This window comes from Culex quinquefasciatus, chromosome 2 (assembly GCF_015732765.1).
Source record: "Culex quinquefasciatus strain JHB chromosome 2, VPISU_Cqui_1.0_pri_paternal, whole genome shotgun sequence".
In the NCBI taxonomy this organism is placed as follows: domain Eukaryota; kingdom Metazoa; phylum Arthropoda; class Insecta; order Diptera; family Culicidae; genus Culex; species Culex quinquefasciatus.
In genome coordinates, this window is record NC_051862.1 from 116,356,354 (window position 1) to 116,376,369 (window position 20,016).

The 20,016-nt window shown below is 40.4% G+C and overlaps 3 protein-coding genes across 4 annotated transcripts; 1 reads left to right on the forward strand and 2 right to left on the reverse strand.

Moving 5' to 3' along the window:
• Positions 1 to 792: 792 nt before the first annotated feature.
• On the reverse strand, positions 793 to 10,207 carry LOC6051480 (DNA mismatch repair protein spellchecker 1). The gene is made up of 6 exons (XM_001867882.2): positions 10,052 to 10,207; positions 9,932 to 9,981; positions 3,087 to 3,895; positions 2,296 to 3,025; positions 1,320 to 2,225; positions 793 to 1,192 (listed from the first exon to the last, which is right to left on the reverse strand). Exons 1-6 carry the CDS (start codon positions 10,086 to 10,088, stop codon positions 968 to 970), a joined length of 2,757 nt encoding a protein of 918 aa, XP_001867917.2. The 5' UTR covers positions 10,089 to 10,207; the 3' UTR covers positions 793 to 967.
• Positions 4,051 to 6,556, forward strand: LOC6051479. 2 transcript variants are annotated; one of them, XM_001867881.2, is made up of 6 exons: positions 4,051 to 4,294; positions 4,367 to 4,545; positions 4,603 to 5,816; positions 5,871 to 6,021; positions 6,083 to 6,258; positions 6,314 to 6,556. In XM_001867881.2, the coding sequence occupies exons 1-6, from the start codon at positions 4,131 to 4,133 to the stop codon at positions 6,410 to 6,412; spliced, it is 1,983 nt and encodes a 660-aa protein (XP_001867916.2). In that variant the 5' UTR covers positions 4,051 to 4,130; the 3' UTR covers positions 6,413 to 6,556. The 2 variants fall into 2 exon arrangements, with proteins under 2 accessions (XP_001867916.2, XP_038109037.1); XM_038253109.1 differs by having other exon boundaries at positions 4,052 to 4,294; positions 6,317 to 6,556.
• Positions 10,208 to 14,713: 4,506 nt separating the features above from the next.
• LOC6051478 lies at positions 14,714 to 19,302 on the reverse strand. Its single transcript, XM_038257224.1, has 7 exons — positions 19,026 to 19,302; positions 18,856 to 18,945; positions 18,134 to 18,564; positions 17,966 to 18,072; positions 17,779 to 17,890; positions 17,592 to 17,722; positions 14,714 to 15,314 (listed from the first exon to the last, which is right to left on the reverse strand). Exons 1-7 carry the CDS (start codon positions 19,191 to 19,193, stop codon positions 15,127 to 15,129), a joined length of 1,227 nt encoding a protein of 408 aa, XP_038113152.1. The 5' UTR covers positions 19,194 to 19,302; the 3' UTR covers positions 14,714 to 15,126.
• Between the last annotated feature and the right edge of the window lie 714 nt (positions 19,303 to 20,016).

Genomic DNA, 20,016 nt, shown 5'->3' on the forward strand with positions numbered 1-20,016 from the left:
AGTTGGTGTCAAACCATCGGGGTTTGAGTGTACTCTTCTCTTCAAGGGTGTTCCCCTCAGGAACTGGGAAAGATTTACTTTACTTTTATCAAAGTTGTAGGAAATTGAATTTTCTAGAATAATTATTAATCATACCCTTGAGTATTGGGCGAAAGCCGCGATTTTCCCCATATAAAGTTCAACGAAAAAAAGCGACCCCTAAATCTTAACCAATTTGGCTCAAAATTGGACCAGTTACTTTTTGTTGCATAAAGAATCGAAACCCCTCTGGTCTCTTGATGTTTTCCTAAATTTTCAATTTTTCTTGTCACCCTAGTGATTGCCTACGTTCGGGGGCAGGTTATTTACCAATTTCGGTATTAGGATTTTTGCCGACTCGATTTTTAGGTTAGAAATTTGACAGCATGGCTACACTGTTTACATTTTTTACACGTGTGTCTCAGTAAAAAAATGTGTGCGTATGCGCTCGTGATGTCACGCTGTAAAACCTAATGGTCACTTGACCCGAAAACGAAACTATTGGCACTACGCCCCCCGGGGCATGGCCTTCCTCTAACGTGGGATTTCTGCTCCAGCGCCTCTGACGAGACAGAAGAAACCGGGACCGACGTTTTACTTCACCATCCGATAGAAGCTCAGTGGTCACTTGACCCGTTGTTGTCAAAAAAATCTGGGAAATGGTACATTTTTGGGGAACGTAACATAGCCTTACGTGTGATGTATATTTCTTTGCCTTAATAATTTAAACAAATATTTAATAATTTAAACAAATATTTAAGCAAACATGCCACATTCATTTGGAAAATGCCAGTTTTATTCGAAAAATGAAAAAAAAATGTGTGTTGTGTTATAAACAGAAAGATGATTCAAATTTCAAACAGAATCTCAAAAAAAACGAGTATGCATAAGGAATGTAATAAACTTAACGGGATTTGTACTTCATCGGTTTAGCTGAGATAAGATCTGCTCACACGTACAGTTGGGGAAAGGTTCTGCGGAAATAGGCACTGTTTGAGCTGACAACACTCAATCGAATATCACCCAGCATGTCGCCAATAGATTTTTCGTTTTCAGCGTCCACGCCAGAGATTTTTGCCAACGATTCCAAAAACACTTTGATTCCCTCCTGATCATTCTCAATCTGCATCTGCGAGTAGTGATCTTCGCAGTCGTCGTACAGTTTCTGCGCCAGCTGTAAATAGTAATAACGGTAGGGATCAGTATTAGTACTTGCGAAACGCGTGTGAAGATGGAAATTCCACTTCAAAAGGGATCAGTATTAGTTATTACGAAATGCGTGTGAAGTTGTAAATTCCTACCTCGACCACCGCTGTGGGAAAGTTGGCAAGCTTGGCAACCTTAATTCCGAAACTTTTCGGCATGACTCCCTCCTTGACTTGGTACAAAAGCGTGAAACCATCCTTGTCCGCGATCGCATCCATGTGGCAGCTTTTTACAGTTTTCACTTGCTCCGTCATTTCGGTGATTTCGTGAAAGTGGGTCGCGAAAAGCGAAAAGCATTTAGTTTGTTTTGCCAGATATTCGGCTATGGACCACGCAATGCCACAACCTTCGTACGTGGAAGTGCCACGACCAAGCTCATCGATGATAACCAGCGAGTTCTCCGTGGCCGTGCGAACGATTCCCGCGGTTTCGACCATTTCCACCATGAACGTGCTCAACCCCTTGCTCAAGTTATCGTCGGCGCCCACCCGGCCAAGGATGGAATCGACAATCGAGATTTCCGCTTCTGCGCACGGAACGAAAGCACCGACGTGGGCCATGAGAACTGCGACACCAACCGAACGAATAAAGGTGCTTTTTCCACCCATGTTGGGACCGGTAATGATGTACATGGTCGTTTTGTTCTTCTCAAAGACCGCGTCGTTCGCGATAAAGCTGACATCCTCTTGCAGCTCAAGACACGGGTGGCGCAGTTGGGTAAGCTTCAAGCGACCCTCTCCCATGGCGAAGATTTTCGGGCGGACGTACGGCTCGGGAGCACTGACTGCTGCAATGGCAAAGCTAACGAAGCAGTCGAGCTGAGCAATCTGATTGTTGAGCATGGTCCACGGTTCAACGTAGCCAATTGCAATCCGTATCACCTCGTCTACGATCGACTTCTGCTGTGCTTCATACGATTCTTTGGCACTTGCAAAATCGCCGTTAAGATCGGTCAGCTTATCGTTGGTGAAGCGAGCACCTCCTTTAACGGCGTCAAGCACCTGGAATTGGAGATTTAAATAGTTTTTAAGACCAGCTAAAGATCTCATTCACAAAAAAATCCAAACTTACCCGAAACTTTGTGCTTTTGCGGATGAGAGTTTCGTCCTTGAGGGAAATCCGGAAATGAAATCCGTGATGGCCAACAAAATCTAGCTTTATCGAAGATCCAGCATCCAGTCCCAGATCGTCAGCAACTTTTGTGAGCAATCTTTTCATCTTGGACTCGACTTCGTCCATTTCCTGCTTGAACTCTTTTAACTGGTCGTCAAACGTGGGTTTGACAAGGTATTCACCACGCTCGATTGCTGTCAGATCAAGGATTTGCTCGACCATCGATTTAAACATCTTCAAATCTCCCAGCGTGTCCTTCATCGGATCGAGGACGATGCTTCGCATTGCCGTGTTTTCGATCGATTCCAGCAGTCGCAGAACGATCGGAATCCGAAGCACGACCTGGTACAGCCGGTAGATATCCTGGAGCGAGGCCTTCTTCCGGAGCAACTTTTTGATCAAGATGAGAATGTCCGGAATGCGCTTCAAGTGGACGTCGTGCAGCTCCGACCGGACGTTCGTACTGTCCACGAGGGACTCGACAATGTCCTGGCGATCTTTGATAATGTCAATGCTGCGAAGGGGTTGCTTCAACCATTGGTTGACCAATCGATGGCCTTGGGGAGTTCGGCATCGGTCCAAAACTCCCAAAACGCTGTGCCACTTGAATGCCGCAGAGTTCATCGCCAATCCTGGTTTTGGGAACAGATTCAACGCGGAAACGGCAGCCGCATCGAGGTGAACAAATCTGAAAAAAAAGAAGATTTTTACCGAGATGTTTCGCAGATCATTGTGCTGCTACTACAAACCGATGCAAATTGAGCAGCTTTAACTCGTAGTGGCCATGATTTGCAGAATCGTTGGTTAGCTCAAGGTACCGGATCGCGACACCCAGCGCAGCAAGTGCAGTTGTTTTCGACGTTTCCGGCATCGTGTTGGCGCTTTCCTGTTGACCTTCGGCAAAGTGCAGCAACTTGTTGAGATCCGAAATCACCTCGTTCTTCTCCAGCGAGAACTCCTGCTTCTTCTTCGACGTTACGACTACGTTGTTTCTTTCCAGCAGCGTTTTAATGCGATCGTAATCGGCGTCCCTCGGCGATGGCAAGATGCATTCCTTCGGGCCAAGGATAACGATTACGGCCTCCAGCTCCGAGTAAAAGTCGTCGTCAACAAACTCGGACACGGAAAACAGTCGCTCGTTGTTTTCGACGCAAGCAATTCCGATGATCTTTTGTTTGCCGAGTAGCTTTACGTGCAATGCAATCAGTGCAGATCCGGCCACCATTCCATTATTGGCGAACAGCAGATCCTCAAACTGGGTCAGGTTTCCGGGTGAACCTTTGAACTCCAGCTGCCAGTCGTTAGATGTCTTGGTGGGGCCTTTGTTGGTGTAAACCTCAGCGCGATAGTTGCGCACCAGCAGCAGATCCCGGATGAAGCTTTCAAAGTTGTTCTTGCTCAAGACCACGTAAGGGAGTTCGTCTTCCAGGCCAGCCGGGGCCATAATTTTGACCACGTTGATTGACTTGAACACACACTTGGCAACGAATTCGGCATCGGGTCCATGGCAGCTGTAGTAATCTGAACGGTCGAAGAAACGAACCGTGGTGGAAGATTTCTGGAATTGTAGAAATTGACAACAGAGATACAACATAAACGAGAACCAGCGTAATGTAAGTCAACTTTCTCTACTGATCAAGTGAAAACAAAAATCTCCCTTCGACGCTATCAATCTCGAGGCCACGTCGGTAAGATAACCTTTGACCTGCATTGATTTAAACGATGTCGCGCTAATAAAATCTTCTAGTACCGCTTTGTCAGTACGAAAATATTCACGGAGTCAAGCACATCGAATGTATTTTCTCAATTCAACGATGAAAACTTTGGTCATCGTTCTAACGATTGCCATTGGGGGTGGCCTTCTAGTTGATGGATTCCCAGGGAAGTTAGGCGCACAACGTTACGAATTTCAGCAGCGATCGGTTCCTGCAGAATTTCCAGAAAGCAACATTTTTACGTGAGTAAACACACAGCAAACAAAATTAAAAACAACACAGCAAAGTAACTGCGCTATTTAAATTTGTTCTAGAACTCCAGAGTACCAGGAGCATGACGCTGTTACCTCTGTCTACGTATCAAGCCCCAAATGGTCTCAGCTACATCCGAACGAAGTGAATGCCTTTGCAGAAATATATCGTCAGAGTTACAATCAACTGGTAGATCAGTATAACCGAATGTTTGGCCTACAATATGGCTACGTAATGCCAGGTATTTTCACAGTAATTTCTTAAAAATACTCAAGATTACTGTTTCACTCATTTACAGTCCAATACCAACTATTTGAGCTTCCCACGGGTATTTCATGGCGGGATTACTTTGGCAGCCAGCAGCAATATGTAAGCCAACAAACGGAGGAAATGTCACGCCGGCTATTTTACCAAATTCAAAACGGCACAATTGCGCAACAAGCTCTAGAGACACCAAGTTTCTTCGTCAATCAGGTAGCAGATTTGCTCGATCAGGTGCACAGCCATGTTGAAGAAGCTGTGTCTCCACAAGAATATCAACCTGAAATCATGCACGAAGAGACAGACACACAGCAGCAATTCAACGATAGAGATCATTCAATGGCGTTGGCTTTTAATCCCGCAACTGGAACATACGAGTATGTCTATGTTCAAAAGACACTAATCGAAGACACCTCCACGACCAGCAAAAGTGTAAGAACCTCATACATCCAAAGTCTTCCTCCAGTGCTGTTTGATAATCAGGCAGTTCGTCGAGATATCGAAAACAGTGACGAGATATTTGAAGATACAACGACTCCATCGTCTATACAAACAACCACTGATAATTACTACAGAAGCACATACGAGCAGCAACAGGTATACGATCTACAGTTTCTTGAAAAAATTTCAAGCAGTCCGTCACCCAAACCAAACAATGTAATGTCTCTGGTGCGTAAAAAGCAAGAAACGAGCAGTAGTTCAACTACAACAACGACAACGAGTACAACGCCAAAGCCAACGACGGAAAGCAACGTGATGTCCATGTTGCCTCACAAGCAACAAAAGGTAGATTACATCAGTCTTCATCAGCAAATAAGGCAAACATTGGATCAACATATGAAACAACAAAACCATACCGCCGAACATGCGGAAACTCACTACATGGGGATGAACAGCAATCAAGATCATCTAAAACTAACGTACGATGTCGTTGATGGTCCAAAGCCAAATCGAGAAGTATCACGTGGTGATCAACAAAGCTCTGATGAAGACTTCGTGACGGATGAAATGGTCGAACAGGCGGCTACCGATCCTACATTCACAGTAGTTACACAAAGAGTCACAGAAAAGCCATCCTCGCCAAAACCGAAACCAACCCAGATTCCACGCATCGAGCCGGCGGCCTCCAGAACCGTTCCTCTATACACTGCTCCACTAGCTCCGTTTCCAGTAATTATTCATACTAGCTACCCATTGTACGCTGCACCCCTTGCACCATTCCCTGAAACAGTTCATGTTGAACCAGCCCAAGTAATGAATACAACCCAATACAGAAACATGTTTAACATTTCCAAATATTCCTAGGTCCAGACGATCCAATTCTCCGAACTGGAAGACATGAACCAAGAATATTTCCACCCCGTACAACATTCCATTCCTCCCGAGAGTTACGATCAACACCAAGAAGTGCAAGTTCTAGAACAAATTCCGGCAGAGTTTGTCATGCCAGCGTACGGTAAATAAAGTTTATTTAAAATTTGCAACCATTTACTATCAACTATTTACAATCTTTGAAGATCAACAAATCGCTATGACGCACGTGCTGGGTTTGCAGCAGCAAAGCTCAATCGGTCAAGATTTCAACCCACAATTCTTGGAAAAGCAGCAGCCTCCGGAGCAAGCGTATCGCAATCCAGAACTTGACGCTCCTCAATCGATTGTGCCCACCATGCGGGAGGAGGAGTCAGTGCAGGTAGGTTCGGGATTCCATTGCGAAAAATTTTATGTTGTTTCAATCTTATTTTTAGCAGGTTCAAGAAGTAACAACAGCTGAACCCGTTCTTCAAGCACCTAACCATAAGCCGTGGCTGCAGCGACAATGGGTCAAGCTGGCCAAACATTTCTGAGTTATTCTCATTAGAATGTATATATTAGGGTGGTCCAAATCCGAGCTTTTTTGGGGCTACCCCCTGAAATCAAAAATTGACCCATCGAAAAACGAAGTTGACTTTATAGCTGTCGGCCACTATTGCTAGTACCAACCACTAGTGTCTTCCTTTTAACTTCAGGGGCTTCGCCGCCCTGGGCTCCTAAGTGTTTGAGTACGGCACGGAGCGACGGCGCCGGATACCCATATTTACACTTCTGGAGTTTTTTTTTTGAAAAGGTCCAATAAAACAAATTTCCATCTTTTGCTTTTTGGGTGTTTTTGAAACCGCCTTGAGTCAGGGATATTAAAAACACCCAAAAAGCAAAAACTGGAAATTTGTTTTATTGGACCTTTTAAAAAAACTCCAGACTTAGAAATATTCGAGCGTCCGCCGTAGGATTCGAACCAGCAACCTCTGGATTGTGAGTACAGTGCGCGTTCCGATTGAGCCACACGGGCGGGACTAACAGCTGTTAACTTTTTTACCTGTGGAAAACGCTATAATTATCCGATTCTTCCCATTTCTAAGATGTAGTACCTTCATTTTAATGAATGTAGAACAGCTTTCCCAAAGACGCCCTATTTTTAGAGATTTTTTCCCGCGAAGTTTTTTTTTATTATTTTTTTATTATAGCGTTTTTCAGTCGGAGGCTGGTTCAACTCTTTTTTTTTCCCAAAAAGTTATTAGCGCCAAAAACTGACCATTTTTTGACCAAACGACGGCAAAAGTCCAAGCATCATTGTTAGGTAGCCTTACAGCTGGCCGCGCAAAAATGGTCAGTTTTGGGCGCTAATAACTTCGCGGGAAAAATACTAAAAATATGGGAAAGCTGTTCTAAATTTAATGAAGGTTGTACATCTGAGCCTAGTAATGGGTCGATCTTTGATTTCAAGGGGTAGCCCCAAAAAAAGCCCGGATTTGGACCACCCTGGTATGCATTATAATATAATTATATCAGTGTGACTATTCTAGCTAAACATTGTAATAGGACCGAAGCCGAAGTGTAACCAAAGAGTCTATCCTGCTCGTTCCTAATGAAAACATCAACAGACGTGAGCAGGATAGATTCTTTGTTTACACGTAGGCCGCATTGTTTTGCTTGTTTTGGACTATGTCTTGTGCCAAAAAAATAGGAAATAGTCAAATAAACATTTGATGTTAGCAATTCGAGCCTTTTTTTCACGCCGAGAACATAAGTTTTTTCGAAAAAAGTACAACTTAGTTTAAGTTAAAAAAAAAACGCTACTAAATCGTTAATTAATTAATTAATTAATCAATTAATAAATTAATTATAAAAGCGACGTCGACATTTTAAAATTACCCTTTACTGTAGTCTTATAGCTTTTAAACATAACTTTTGAACAACTAAATGAAACTTGACAATTTTTTATACCATCCGGACAAAATTCGATCTGCCTAACAGAGAAAATAAAATGCATAGTTTTCATCAGAAATCTGAGTCGATCACTATGAATGAAGGTGGATCTAGGAGGTCAAATCAAGGTCAAATTAAAAAGTTTATTTTTTGAGTGATTTTATAGCTTCTCCTCAGTTAGATCCCTTAATCGTGTTTCAACATAGCTTACCAACTGTGCTGGAATTCCATGATCTAGCTTAATTGACTTGCTTTTATGTATACTTATCTTTAAATCAGAACACCCTCACTGAGAAATGACCCGATCAGTCTGATGGTAGAATAAAATCGGGCTGACAAAGGCCGATTGAGGCGTAACATTTTTCAGTGGGCCTTGGCTCAGAGTCACCTAATTTTAAACTATTAATCTAGTATTTCTCGACTTTGAATTGACTTATGTAGCAGTTATTTTTTTAATAGGTATAAACTTGTAAAACTGTCAGTCCGTAAATCGTTTTTATATCACTATGCTGTAGGCATAATTTAACACCATGACCAGAAACGCTTCAGAGTAAAAAAAATGAAACTTTGAACTTTTGCTACGTACGAACAAATTAAAACTGAAGATTTTGAAACTCGGCCCAGAAGTTCAGAATGGTTCCAGAAACCATGTCCAATCATTGGTTTGGGCGGATTTCTTTTTTTATAATAACGGTATGGGGAGGACCCGTGAGGTTGTAATAGGTCCTATGCGCCATTCGTTAACAAATCCGCTTTCAATCAATTCTCGTACAATTTTCAAAATATTAACTTTAAAAATGCTTTAAGTTTATCATCAGCACGTTAAGCGCTTCTTACTGATTTTTTTATTTGCTGTTTTTTCAATGAAAATTTGATTTGTTTTAGGGGAAAAAATCAAACTAGTGCCAGAAGTCGCGACGGCTGTAACGACGAATTGCTGTAACATAAAGAATTCACGTTTTGCCTTCGTCACCTTACTGAGGAAAGGCTATAAAATCAATCGAAAAACGAAATTCTTAATTTGACCTCCTAGACCCTTTCACTTTCATATATACTTAACGACTCAGAATAACATTCTGAGCAAATGTCTGTGTGTGTGGTGGGATGTTGATAAAAAAAATGCACTGGATTATTTCGGCACTGGCTGAACCGATTTGGACCGTATTGGTCTCATCTCCCCATCCCATAAGTCGCTATTGAAAATTATAAAGTTTTGTAAAGTACTTCAAAAGTTATGCTAAAAAGAGATTCTAGCAAAAGTCCGGAAGATTGTAAAAAGAATGTTTTTGTTAGAAACCCCGTTTTTAGAAAGGTATTCGAAAGACCTTTCCAACGAGTTCAAAAGATTGAAGATCTGACATTCCTATCAAAAGTTATGCGCACTTAAGTGTTATTTATGCACTTTTTAAAGGCCGGATCTCATATATATCGATGAAAACGTTGTCCGGATCTATCATGCGACCTGTCGATGGAAAAGACCTTTCCAACGAGTTCAGTAGATTGCAGATCTGACAACCCTATCAAAAGTTATAAGCACATAAGTGCCCTGAATTATGAAGATCTGACTACCCAATCTGATGGTATGAATAATGAATCAAGTTGATAGAACACTGAAAGGTCCACCCTTGTGTATCTATTTTGGATAGCATTACCCTCTAAATGAGAGGAAGGCAACAACCACCTAAGGGTAGATTAAGTAACGAAAGGTTAGGAAGTCGCGATTTTGGCCCACAATAAGGTTATCCTCACAAATCTGGAGCAACATTTGAAAGGGGCGGTACGACATTGCTCTTACGGCCTTTCATTACACGCGTTTAAATGGGACGAAAGGCCGTAAGAGCAATGTCGTACCGCCCCTTTCAAATGTTGCTCTGGAAATGATGCTCTAAAGCACTCATTCCCAAACTATTTTGGCCCAGACCCCACCATTCATACATCAACGGAGGGGCCCACGGCCATTCCGAGAACTTGTGAACCACTAGTGGAGCCTAGTACCTGCTTTGGGAAACACTGCCAAGTCTAAGTACACCACCTCGACTGCCGAAACGTTAACTTTACATTTTTAAACACCTACTAAACTTTGCCTAATGATATCGATAATTTATACTAATCGTACTTACCTCAGGCAACGTTTTGAAGAATTTAATAAAGTTTTTCTGCTGATTTGCATCTGTGAAGCATGGAAAAAGAACGATACATTATCTATGGAATTTTTATCATCGATCTAATGGAATACATACCCAAGTTCAAACAATGAAGAGGCTTCAAATTTGCCATTTTTATCAATGGCACAAGAACCAACAGTTACAAAAAGGTATATTTTAATTATTTAATTTCAGTTCGCAAACTCGTAACCTGATCAGCGCCCAACAAATTTGGCAGAATCACAACAAAACTGCAAAAAGCGCGCGTTTCAAAAAGAAACGTCACAATATTACCGTGATCCCTGCAAGAAAGTGAGCGGTGGTTCGAGGCTTGGCTAAATGTAGTGGGAATTAACAGTGATGCCAGTGCTACACAGATTTTTTTTTTCATTTTCATGTAACATTGTGGATTTAGTTGGTAGCTGGATTTTCTGACATTTTTTCACGGTCGTTGGAAACGGTCGTGGATAGACCTAAGGGGTTCTCAATTGGAGTGAAAAAGTTCAAGTTATATGGATTCAAATTTAGATTTTAATCACTTCTCCGACATTAGGAATAATTGTTTGAACATGCTCGCAATTTTTATTTACTGGTCGTATTATGTTTCTTGAAAAAAGTTTCACTTTTAACCACATGATCTAACTTAATTCTGGCTCGATGCCGCCATCACGCGACCGCGTTCTCCGTTTGTTTGTCAACAATGCTGCAGCTGGATGGTGAGACGAAGTAAGAGGGGGAGAGGTTTTGACATTTTTATGCCCGCATCTGGCCCGCTGCCTATTTCGTCGGTCGTTGAGCCGACGGTCGTTTCCAACGACCGAGTCCAGCAAGGGACCATCCATAAACCACGTGGACACTTTTTTGGAAATCTCGAACCCCCCCCCCCCCTCGTGGACAATTGTCCATAGAAAAAAATCTTTTTTGTATTGAGAGATTCGACAGAAACGTGCACGCATCCTGGTGGCGAGTAGAAGCACTACGCAACGATGTTCGGAATGACAGCGTGCTTGAAAATATTATTTTTTTTGCAGTTTTTGATTTTTATTTCCTTCAAATATTTTTTAACGTCGATGAAAGTTATTGTAAAGTGTGGCAATCGCATAAACGAATCGAATGATGTATAAATCATAGGGGCTGAGTTAATTTTTCATGTTTTTTCCTCAAATTTATCAAAAAGATCTTTTGAAAAACTGATTTAAATATGATTTATTTGATTGATAATGCTCCTTATGTGTGTATTATTGATAGAACAAACTATTAGAGTCATATTACAGCATAATTACAATAATTTTCTCAAAAAATTGCCAGTTATCCGAATTTTTCCAAAAAATTCAAAAAAATCACCAAAATGCATTTTTAAGGTCAATATTTTCGTCAAAGGGGAAGAAAAGTAAAGTTTAAACACTTTTACATAACATTTCATCATTACTTTTAACTTTTGCAACATTTAACTCTAGTTATCAAAAATATCGATCATCTTTTTAGAAAAATCGTTTAAATAAAATACCAGTCACAATTAATCACTACAAATCACCACGCATTATGATCGTTAGCGAAATTGCCACACTTTGCAATACCCCACTTTTCTGAAAATGCTTGATTTTTCATCATAAACGCGATTTTTCCCTAAAAACTGCCCAAATTGTATGGGGGCTGTCATTCCGAACACCGCTGGAACAACAGCGAACCTAGCGGAAAAAACGTCGTCGAATTCTTCAATGGAGCGATGGTCCCCAAGGTACTGATCGTACAATTCGCGATTAAAAGCTCAAAAATTCTGACAGATAGCGCAAAGCATCGAAGAATGACGACTAAAATTTTCGCTGTTCGGTTACATAGGAATGCAAACTTAAAATTTAATTTACAGCTCTTAGAACAATAGTTGTAAAGTTGTTTTGAACGCTGGAATTTAACAAAACAGAATTCGCATACATCTGTCCGAATTTTTGAGCTTTTAATCGCGAATTAGCGATTAAAAGCTCCATAATTCCGGCAGATGGCGCAAAGCATCGAAGAATTCGCGATTAAAAGCTCAAAAATTCCGACAGATGGCGCAAAGCATCGAAGAATGACGATTCAAATTTTCGCTGTTCGGTTACATAGGAATGCAAACTAAAAATTGAATTTACAGCTCTTAGAACAACTTTTGAGAAAAAATTCAAGTAGTACGAGTGTAAACTTGTTGCCTTCTATAAATTAAAGCAATAAAAAAAATCAAAAAAAAAAAAATAATTTTGAAAAAATAATATTGTTTAAAATGATAGAGCATCAAAAGTTAACAAAGTAGCAGCTCGAATTTTTGCTCAGAAGTTGTTTTGAACGCTGGAATTTAACAAAACAGAATTCGCATACATAACCTCAAAGGGCGGAAATTTCAATCGACATTCTTCACTCTGTTCTGCTACTCAACACTAGAGGGCTTTTGTTAATTTGATTTGGTTAACCGCGGTGGATTTTCTTGAAATAATTCGAACTGTCAAAAATCCACCAAAGCATCTACCACATTGATCGCTTAAAAATCTGTGGTAGAAAATTATCCACCGGTAGATGCTTTGGTGGATTTTTGACAGTTCGAATTATTTCAAGAAAATCCACCGCGGTTAACCAAATCAAATTAACAAAAGCCCTTAGGTGTCGCATGTCGTTTGGCTCTTGAACGGCAATGACGATTCATATTTTCGCTGTTCGGTTATATAGGAATGCAAACTAAAAATTGAATTAACAGCTCTTAGAACAACTTTTGAGACAAAATTCAAGTAGTACGAGTGTAAACTTTTTGCCCCCTATAAATTAACGCAATAAAAAAAATTGAAGAAAAATAATTTTGAAAAAATAATATTGTTTAAAATGATAGAGCATCAAAAGTTAACAAAGTATCAGCTCGAATTTTTGCTCAAAAGTTGTTTTGAACGCTGGAATTTAACAAAACAGAATTCGCATACATAACCTCAAAGGGCGGAAATTTCAATCGACATTCTTCGCTCTGTTCTGCTACTCAACACTAGGTGTCGCATGTCGTTTGGCTCGTTCAAAAGCGTTCAAAACAACTTTTGAGCAAAAATTCGAGCTGCTACTTTGTTAACTTTTGATGCTCTATCATTTTAAACAATATTATTTTTTCAAAATTATTTTTTTTTGATTTTTTTTATTGCTTTAATTTATAGAAGGCAACAAGTTTACACTCGTACTACTTGAATTTTTTCTCAAAAGTTGTTCTAAGAGCTGTAAATTCAATTTTTAGTTTGCATTCCTATGTAACCGAACAGCGAAAATTTGAATCGTCATTCTTCGATGCTTTGCGCCATCTGTCGGAATTATGGAGCTTTTAATCGCGAATCCGTCATGGGTATCCTAGCAGATAGAACCTTTTGAAAATTTAATCTAGAATTGTCCTAAAATGAAGCATAGATTGCTGATATTATTGTTTACAGCGATAAAGCTTATTTTTCTGAGTAAAATGACCCTTTGTACGACCACAAAGAGTTTAAAATGGATTTTTAAATCAATTTTGAAAAATTAACCTCACGGTCCTTCTTGACAGAAAAGCTCCTACTTGACAGCTTGTTTCAAGGGGACCATAGTTGATCCATCGAAAAAATGTTGTCTTGTCAAAAAAAATTTTGCATTAAAATGAAAAATAGTGATCAGAAATGGTTTTTAATCGTATTTTTTACCGTTGGACATAAAAATTGACATAGGGCTTTAGTACCCAATTGACAAAACAATTTTTTTTCGATGGATCAACTATGGTTTCCTTGGAACGAGCTGTCAAGTAGGACCTTTTCTGTCAAGAAGAGCCTGCGATGTTTATTTATATAAACTGAATTAAAATTCCATCTGAAATCCTTCGCGGTTGTTCAAAGGGTCATTGTACTCAGAAAAATAAACTTTATCGTTGTGAGCAATAATATCACAAATCTACTCAAACAAAATATTACTGTAATGGCAAAAGTAACTTACTGTTGAAATAAAAAAAGTGGTCAAAATTTGCTACATTAAAAGTTTTTATCTTGCTTTGAATATGAAAACTTTTACTGCTACAGTTTTTGAAAATATCATTGCTAACTGATTTAAATGTTTTAACTTTTAATTCGACTGCATAATTTCTTTCATTTCGTCGTTCTCGTGTAACCGTGCACGCCTAAGTACAAAATGTGAACAAACATTTTGGTACACTGAAAATAAGCCACACTTTTTACTCAAGTGTCCAAACACTTTACAGATTGAATAAAGCCACATCATAGATCTAATTGGTTTGTGTTTCAATATCAATAAAAACCACTAAAATGAGCAAAACTTCCACAGCGCATCGAAGTGTTTCGCACATGATCTGACCCTGCAGTACAGAGCACTCAAATATCAATCGCAAAACACTTGAAATTTCGGTGATTTTCCATGAAATAATTTCAATACCCAAACACTTGAATTTTAAACACTGTTGAAAATAATAGTACGCTACCACTGCGCCGGCCTGTCAGTTGAAAACGGGCTAAAATCAATCAGTGAAACACATTAAATTCAAGTGGAAAATCACGTTGACTTTGAACAGAGCTTCTTTTGTGTAGATCCTTAGATCAATTTCATGCGTTTTCCTCATAACTTTGAATAATTTAAGACAGTGGGACAAATTCATGAGCAAAACAATTGAAAAGCTTGGGTCACCCGAATGACAATAACGTGTCAAAAAATACCAAAAAGTCAATCGCCCAAACAGTTGCATTTTAAAGTGGTTTTTATTGATGTTGAAACACAAACCAATTAGATCTATAATGTGGCTTTATTCAATCTTTCAAGTGTTTGGACACTTGAATAAAAAGTGTGGCGTATTTTCAGTGTATGGTATATTTTTTATGAGGAAATAAGATTTAGAAATTGGAAATGGGGTGGCTTAAAAATTAGCATATAAGATTTGGAAATTGCAAATGGGGTGACCAACTAATGGGACATGACCTGACCATGAGCCGCGGAGTTTTTAAGGTCCTGAAATGCACTTGTTTATTTTTTATATTTTTTTATGACTCATGAAAGCGCCATCGACGTATTACGTAGTATTTTTCCAGGAGTATTACTTTGCAGTTCATTAAATTGTTGGTTCCTCGTTTTTCCAATTTTGTGTAGGAGTCTCGTGTCAAACAAATTATTTTTTAATGAAAGAATTTGTTTCTGGTTCATCACTTATTTTCCATGGGCACTGGAAGGCCATCTAAATGTCTATATTGCCATTCAGCTGCTCCCCATCCTGTGAGCCCGTTCACCTCGAATCTGCAATGCTGTTCTACTATGCGGCACTCACTTTCCTCGCCGATGTAGAATTCTGGACAGGCTACAGCGATTACTTTTACAGAGTATCGTTTATTACCTACGAAATAATTACTGTTAGTAAAAAGATATCATGTATCTAATGCAATCTGTTATACAGTGTAAACTCATCAACACTTTGATGTTTGATTATAGCTTCTCAAAAGCGCCATGAACTTTAACTAAGCTATATTACCACGGAAAACTTGGAGGATTTTTCAAAACTTATTTTTAAGACCTAGAAAGTTCAAATTGAGAGTATAGATTTGTAACTAATGGTGGGCTACCCCAGGATTAGTGAGACCCCCCTCTTTGCCTCAGGGTCGGCATGTTAATCCGGAATCGGAAAGGGAAACACTCGATTGGACCAACGGACAAAACAAACCCACTTTATTCCGGAAACTCGTGTTTTATTCAGCAGACTCAAGCTGCGCGTTCTTCGTTCCTCGATCCCCCACTTCCTTACTATCTAATCCTACCTCACACGTCCTTCTTCCTTCTTCTTCGGGCCCTTTCCGGAACTGCTGCTTCCGCTTTCTCTCCACTCTCAGCTCGCGTTCCTGGAACAACGGCTACACGCCTCCACCGACCCACGGAGAAAAAAGAGTTCCCAAAATCGTGAACACCCGTTCATGAAATTGGGAACCACGAATAAAGTGTTCAAATGCCATGGTACGATTTTCAAAAACGTACCATGGAATTTGAACACTTTGTTCGTGGTTCCCAATTTCATGAACGGGTGTTCACGATTTTGGGAACTCTTTTTTCTCCGTGCCTCCGGGACTCGGTCAACCGGGGCGGGACACGTCTTCCTCTCATGTTCAGCGACCACTATGGGCGGTCAGATACTGTTCTCGTACTCGACCCTCTTCTGCGCCACCTGCCTCGACGCTCCCGAGTATGTTGACGGACTCTGGGACTACGGCGGACGAATCCACCGGTCTGCCTGGTTTCCGGCGTCGGTTGGTGTAACGGCTGGCGAGGCTGGCGTCTTATCTCGCGACGGTTGGTCAGAAGACCAAAATGGCGGCGTCGCGAGGGCGGTTCCCACACCGGAACGGTGTCGCGGGCGATCCTCGTGCGTGAGCGATCGTGCTCGGCGGTACTGGGTACCGCGCGGGGAATACCGCGGGTGTCGGGTGGCTTACGGCGGACGGATGCGTCTGTGCCGGCCTGTACGCGAAGCGTACGAACACCGAGGGGTTCTGTGGGCACAATGGGGACGGAAATTAGCGATGGCGGAGGGAGGTTGGACGGCGATAGATCGGGGAAGCAACGACATTTACCTGGATGTCCACAAATCAACGCAGGCTCCTCCTGCTTGCGTCCGGATCTCCGATCGTCGGACAGCTTTCCTCCGGAATGGCGTCTAACGGATCTGCTTCCACTTCACTTCCGAAACTTCACTTTTGAAACGGTGATATTACGGGTATCGACCGTTCTTCTACAAAATACCAGGCAAAGTGACCGTTGCAATGGCGGGGTTTTCCCAGCGATCCTCAACCTCCTCCTTCTGGACTCCTTCGTCCCATCGTCCCATCGTCCTGATCATCGCCGCTACCCAAGGCGGGCGTTTGCGATGATCTCGTGCGCTCCTAGCGGTGACTAGCGCAACTAGCGGTGCAGCGTTGGTAGCGTCCGTAGGGGCTGGACAGCTACGCTAGTAGGTCGTTCTGCCCGCAAGCCTTCTCAAGTGCTCCCTCCGTAACTCGCCGCGGAACAAACGATCGCACTAATCTTGGGATGCAAATACCATAGGTTACAGATTCGAACATATTTGTTTCTATCAAAATGCATTTTTTCCACATAAATAATCCTGAACATATTAAGAAATATTTTCCCATAAATTAAATTTTGGTGTGAAAGTTTTAGCCTGTCATAAAAGTTAAAAATTTCATCATTAATCGAAGATTTATCATTAATAGCGATATGTTATGCACATTGGGAAAAACTTAAGGCTCTGAACGGCATCATTCCCAATCGGCCATTCTTTGTTATAGAAAAACATTCAATCTTGATTCAGAATGTATCAATCAAAAAAGGGTTTCTTTGTGTTGTTTGTAGAAGCGTTCTACAAATAGTGATTATTTTTTTCATTTCAATTTACTATTTGTGGACCATGAATTCAGAACCATCATTGACAGTAATTGCCCGAAAAGTTAAAGACTCCTTGTACGACCTTAAGATTACACCAGCTTTCAATAAAAAAAACAATTCAATTCCCTACAACTTTGTCGAAGGGTGAAAGAAGATCCGAGTTGGTCCTGATTTTGAGTGTTTTTATAGTACGCATTCGCGCATACATTTATGTTTTCATTATGTATACTTATGTTTTTACCTGTGTAAAAATTGAATGCGTAATCCACAGGAGGTTTTCCATTCTCTCCAAATTGGTACAAGTCAAATTCCACATTTGTTACGGCGTAGTTGCACTTTTCGTGAGATATTGAAACAAAACCGACCTCCAAACTAGAATTTAAAAAGATTAATAAATCGAATTTAATTTTCAACCTGCGGCGCAGTACCTTGAAAATGTAACTGGCATACATATAACTCCTACAGTAATGCAGTCTCCATTCTCTAAGTGAACAAAGTGCATCACATAGCGATGAAAGTTTTTCCAGTTCCGCTGTTCGCCTTCACATGCATTTTAAGGAAAAAGAGTTAAAACAGGGGAAAAGTAGTCACAGTCTGCATTAAATTTGGATTTACCAAAACTGTGATCCCTCATGCAGTCCAAACTAAGAGGAAACTCGATTCCATTAATGAGTACTATACCGTTAAGAGTTCCGAAATGTTCATAATGAGTTTGATGATACCTATGTAAACATGAAACTAATTGTGAGATTTTATCCAATTTTACAATGGGCAAAATGTTACTTTTTCAAATTTCGAAAGTGATCACGACTCCACTTTTCTTTTGCCATAGCACGAGCTGTAGGTCTTGGATCCATATCCGAAGCAAAGTTAAAGTATGGAAGAGCAGTTGTCCACGTTGCTTGCAGTTTAACCTCCATGTTATGAGAATAATCGTTCTCGAATCGCATTGCGCCATCGTATTCCACTCTCCATTGTTGCATGGGTTTTAATGGAGTTATTTTCAAACCTTCTACCGAATATGATCCTACTTCGAAATCTGTTTGTCTCATGCATGTATCTGGTAGTCTAGGAGATACCAACAGTTTGTCACTGAATTCTTGTATTTTCAGGTAGAGAAATCCGTTTACGAGTTTATTTGGTCTTCTAGCAGTACCACACACTAACCAAGACATTTTCGAGTTGGAACCATTGAAGTAAACTGCATCAATAGCCTGAAATAAATGTGAACTCATTGTTTAGCTTAGCTATTGTAAAAAAAGTTTCAGGACTGGCATTTGTTTTAATGTTAATGTTATCATTCTACAGGTCGTCTTACTAAGGTGTCGAGATAAGGTCCATTTTGGTCGATAAACCACCTTTCTTTTACTAAGCAACCGAATCCAGAAGGGAAACAATTACCATTTGTGTTGGTCCGAGCCGGGGTTTAGGCTCCCGATCTACCGATTACGTGACCGAAGCGCTACGACAAGGCTACTTGGCTGTTGATAATAAAGTAAACTTACATGAATGCTTTTTGATAGCGGTTGAGGTTTCTCAATAGCTTTGTGTATTTCACTTTCACTTTGCAGGTCATGATTTTTCTTTGACTTTGCCTGTAATGTAATGTAATAAGTATCATAACTGTTTATTAATTTGTCATCTAACTTTTTTTATTGAGTGATAAACAACAAACCTTTCGTAAGAATAATAACGCCAACATCAGCATATACTTGAAGCAATAAAGTTTTCCCGGCTTGCGATAAATTTCGAAGATTGGATCTGATTCATGTTTGAAAATCAATCGAACTAACCAAATCGTTAACAAGACCGAAATAACACTTGGTAATATACAAACAAACATTATTGTGAATTAAACTTGTTAACAGCTAGGCGATTATGTAGGAACTGCTACAGTCTTTCGTAAACTTAAGCATGTAATATTCGCGAAAACGAATTAATGAATTAGCTCCAAATTCGCTGATAAGTGCGATAGCTACTCACACTCGGGATTGTCTTGATAAGATTGCACTGGTTTGTCTGTTGCACCTGTTTAGAGCGTTATCACATGTGAATTTTGTAAGAATTGACAATGGCCGTGGAACGTGGAGATAAAAGAGTTTTTTTTTACAATTGAAAAAGCGTTTTGAAATGCGTTTTGCCATCTTAACTGAGAGTAGGCTATAAATTGGCATTAAAAATAAAGCCCTTCGAGTCAGAATCAAAAACTGAGCAAATGTATGTGCATGTAATCGAATGTAATCGAACTACCTTCCAAACGATTCTTAAAAACGGAATCGACGTTAACACCTTATAATGTAGCTTTATTAAGCCTTGCGGCTTCGTCAACGGATCCAAGGGCGTGTATCGTTATTTTTGCGACACGGCTCCGCCTCACAGGTCTCCTAAGTGTGAAGGTATGGCACGGGGAGAGGGCACCAAATACCTATATTTACAGTTAGACTATTTTGCGTCCACCTCGGGATTCGAACCGGCTACCTCTGGATTATGAGTCCAGTGCGCGGTCCGGTTGATCCACACAGGCAGACATCGAGTCTAAATGCTGGATACTATGTGTCAAGTAACTAAGACTTAAGTTAAATTTAAGTACTTTATTTTTGCCGAAACTCACATCAAAACTATTTATCTTTTATCTGACCTATCGTTGTTTGAGTTTGGAGAATCAA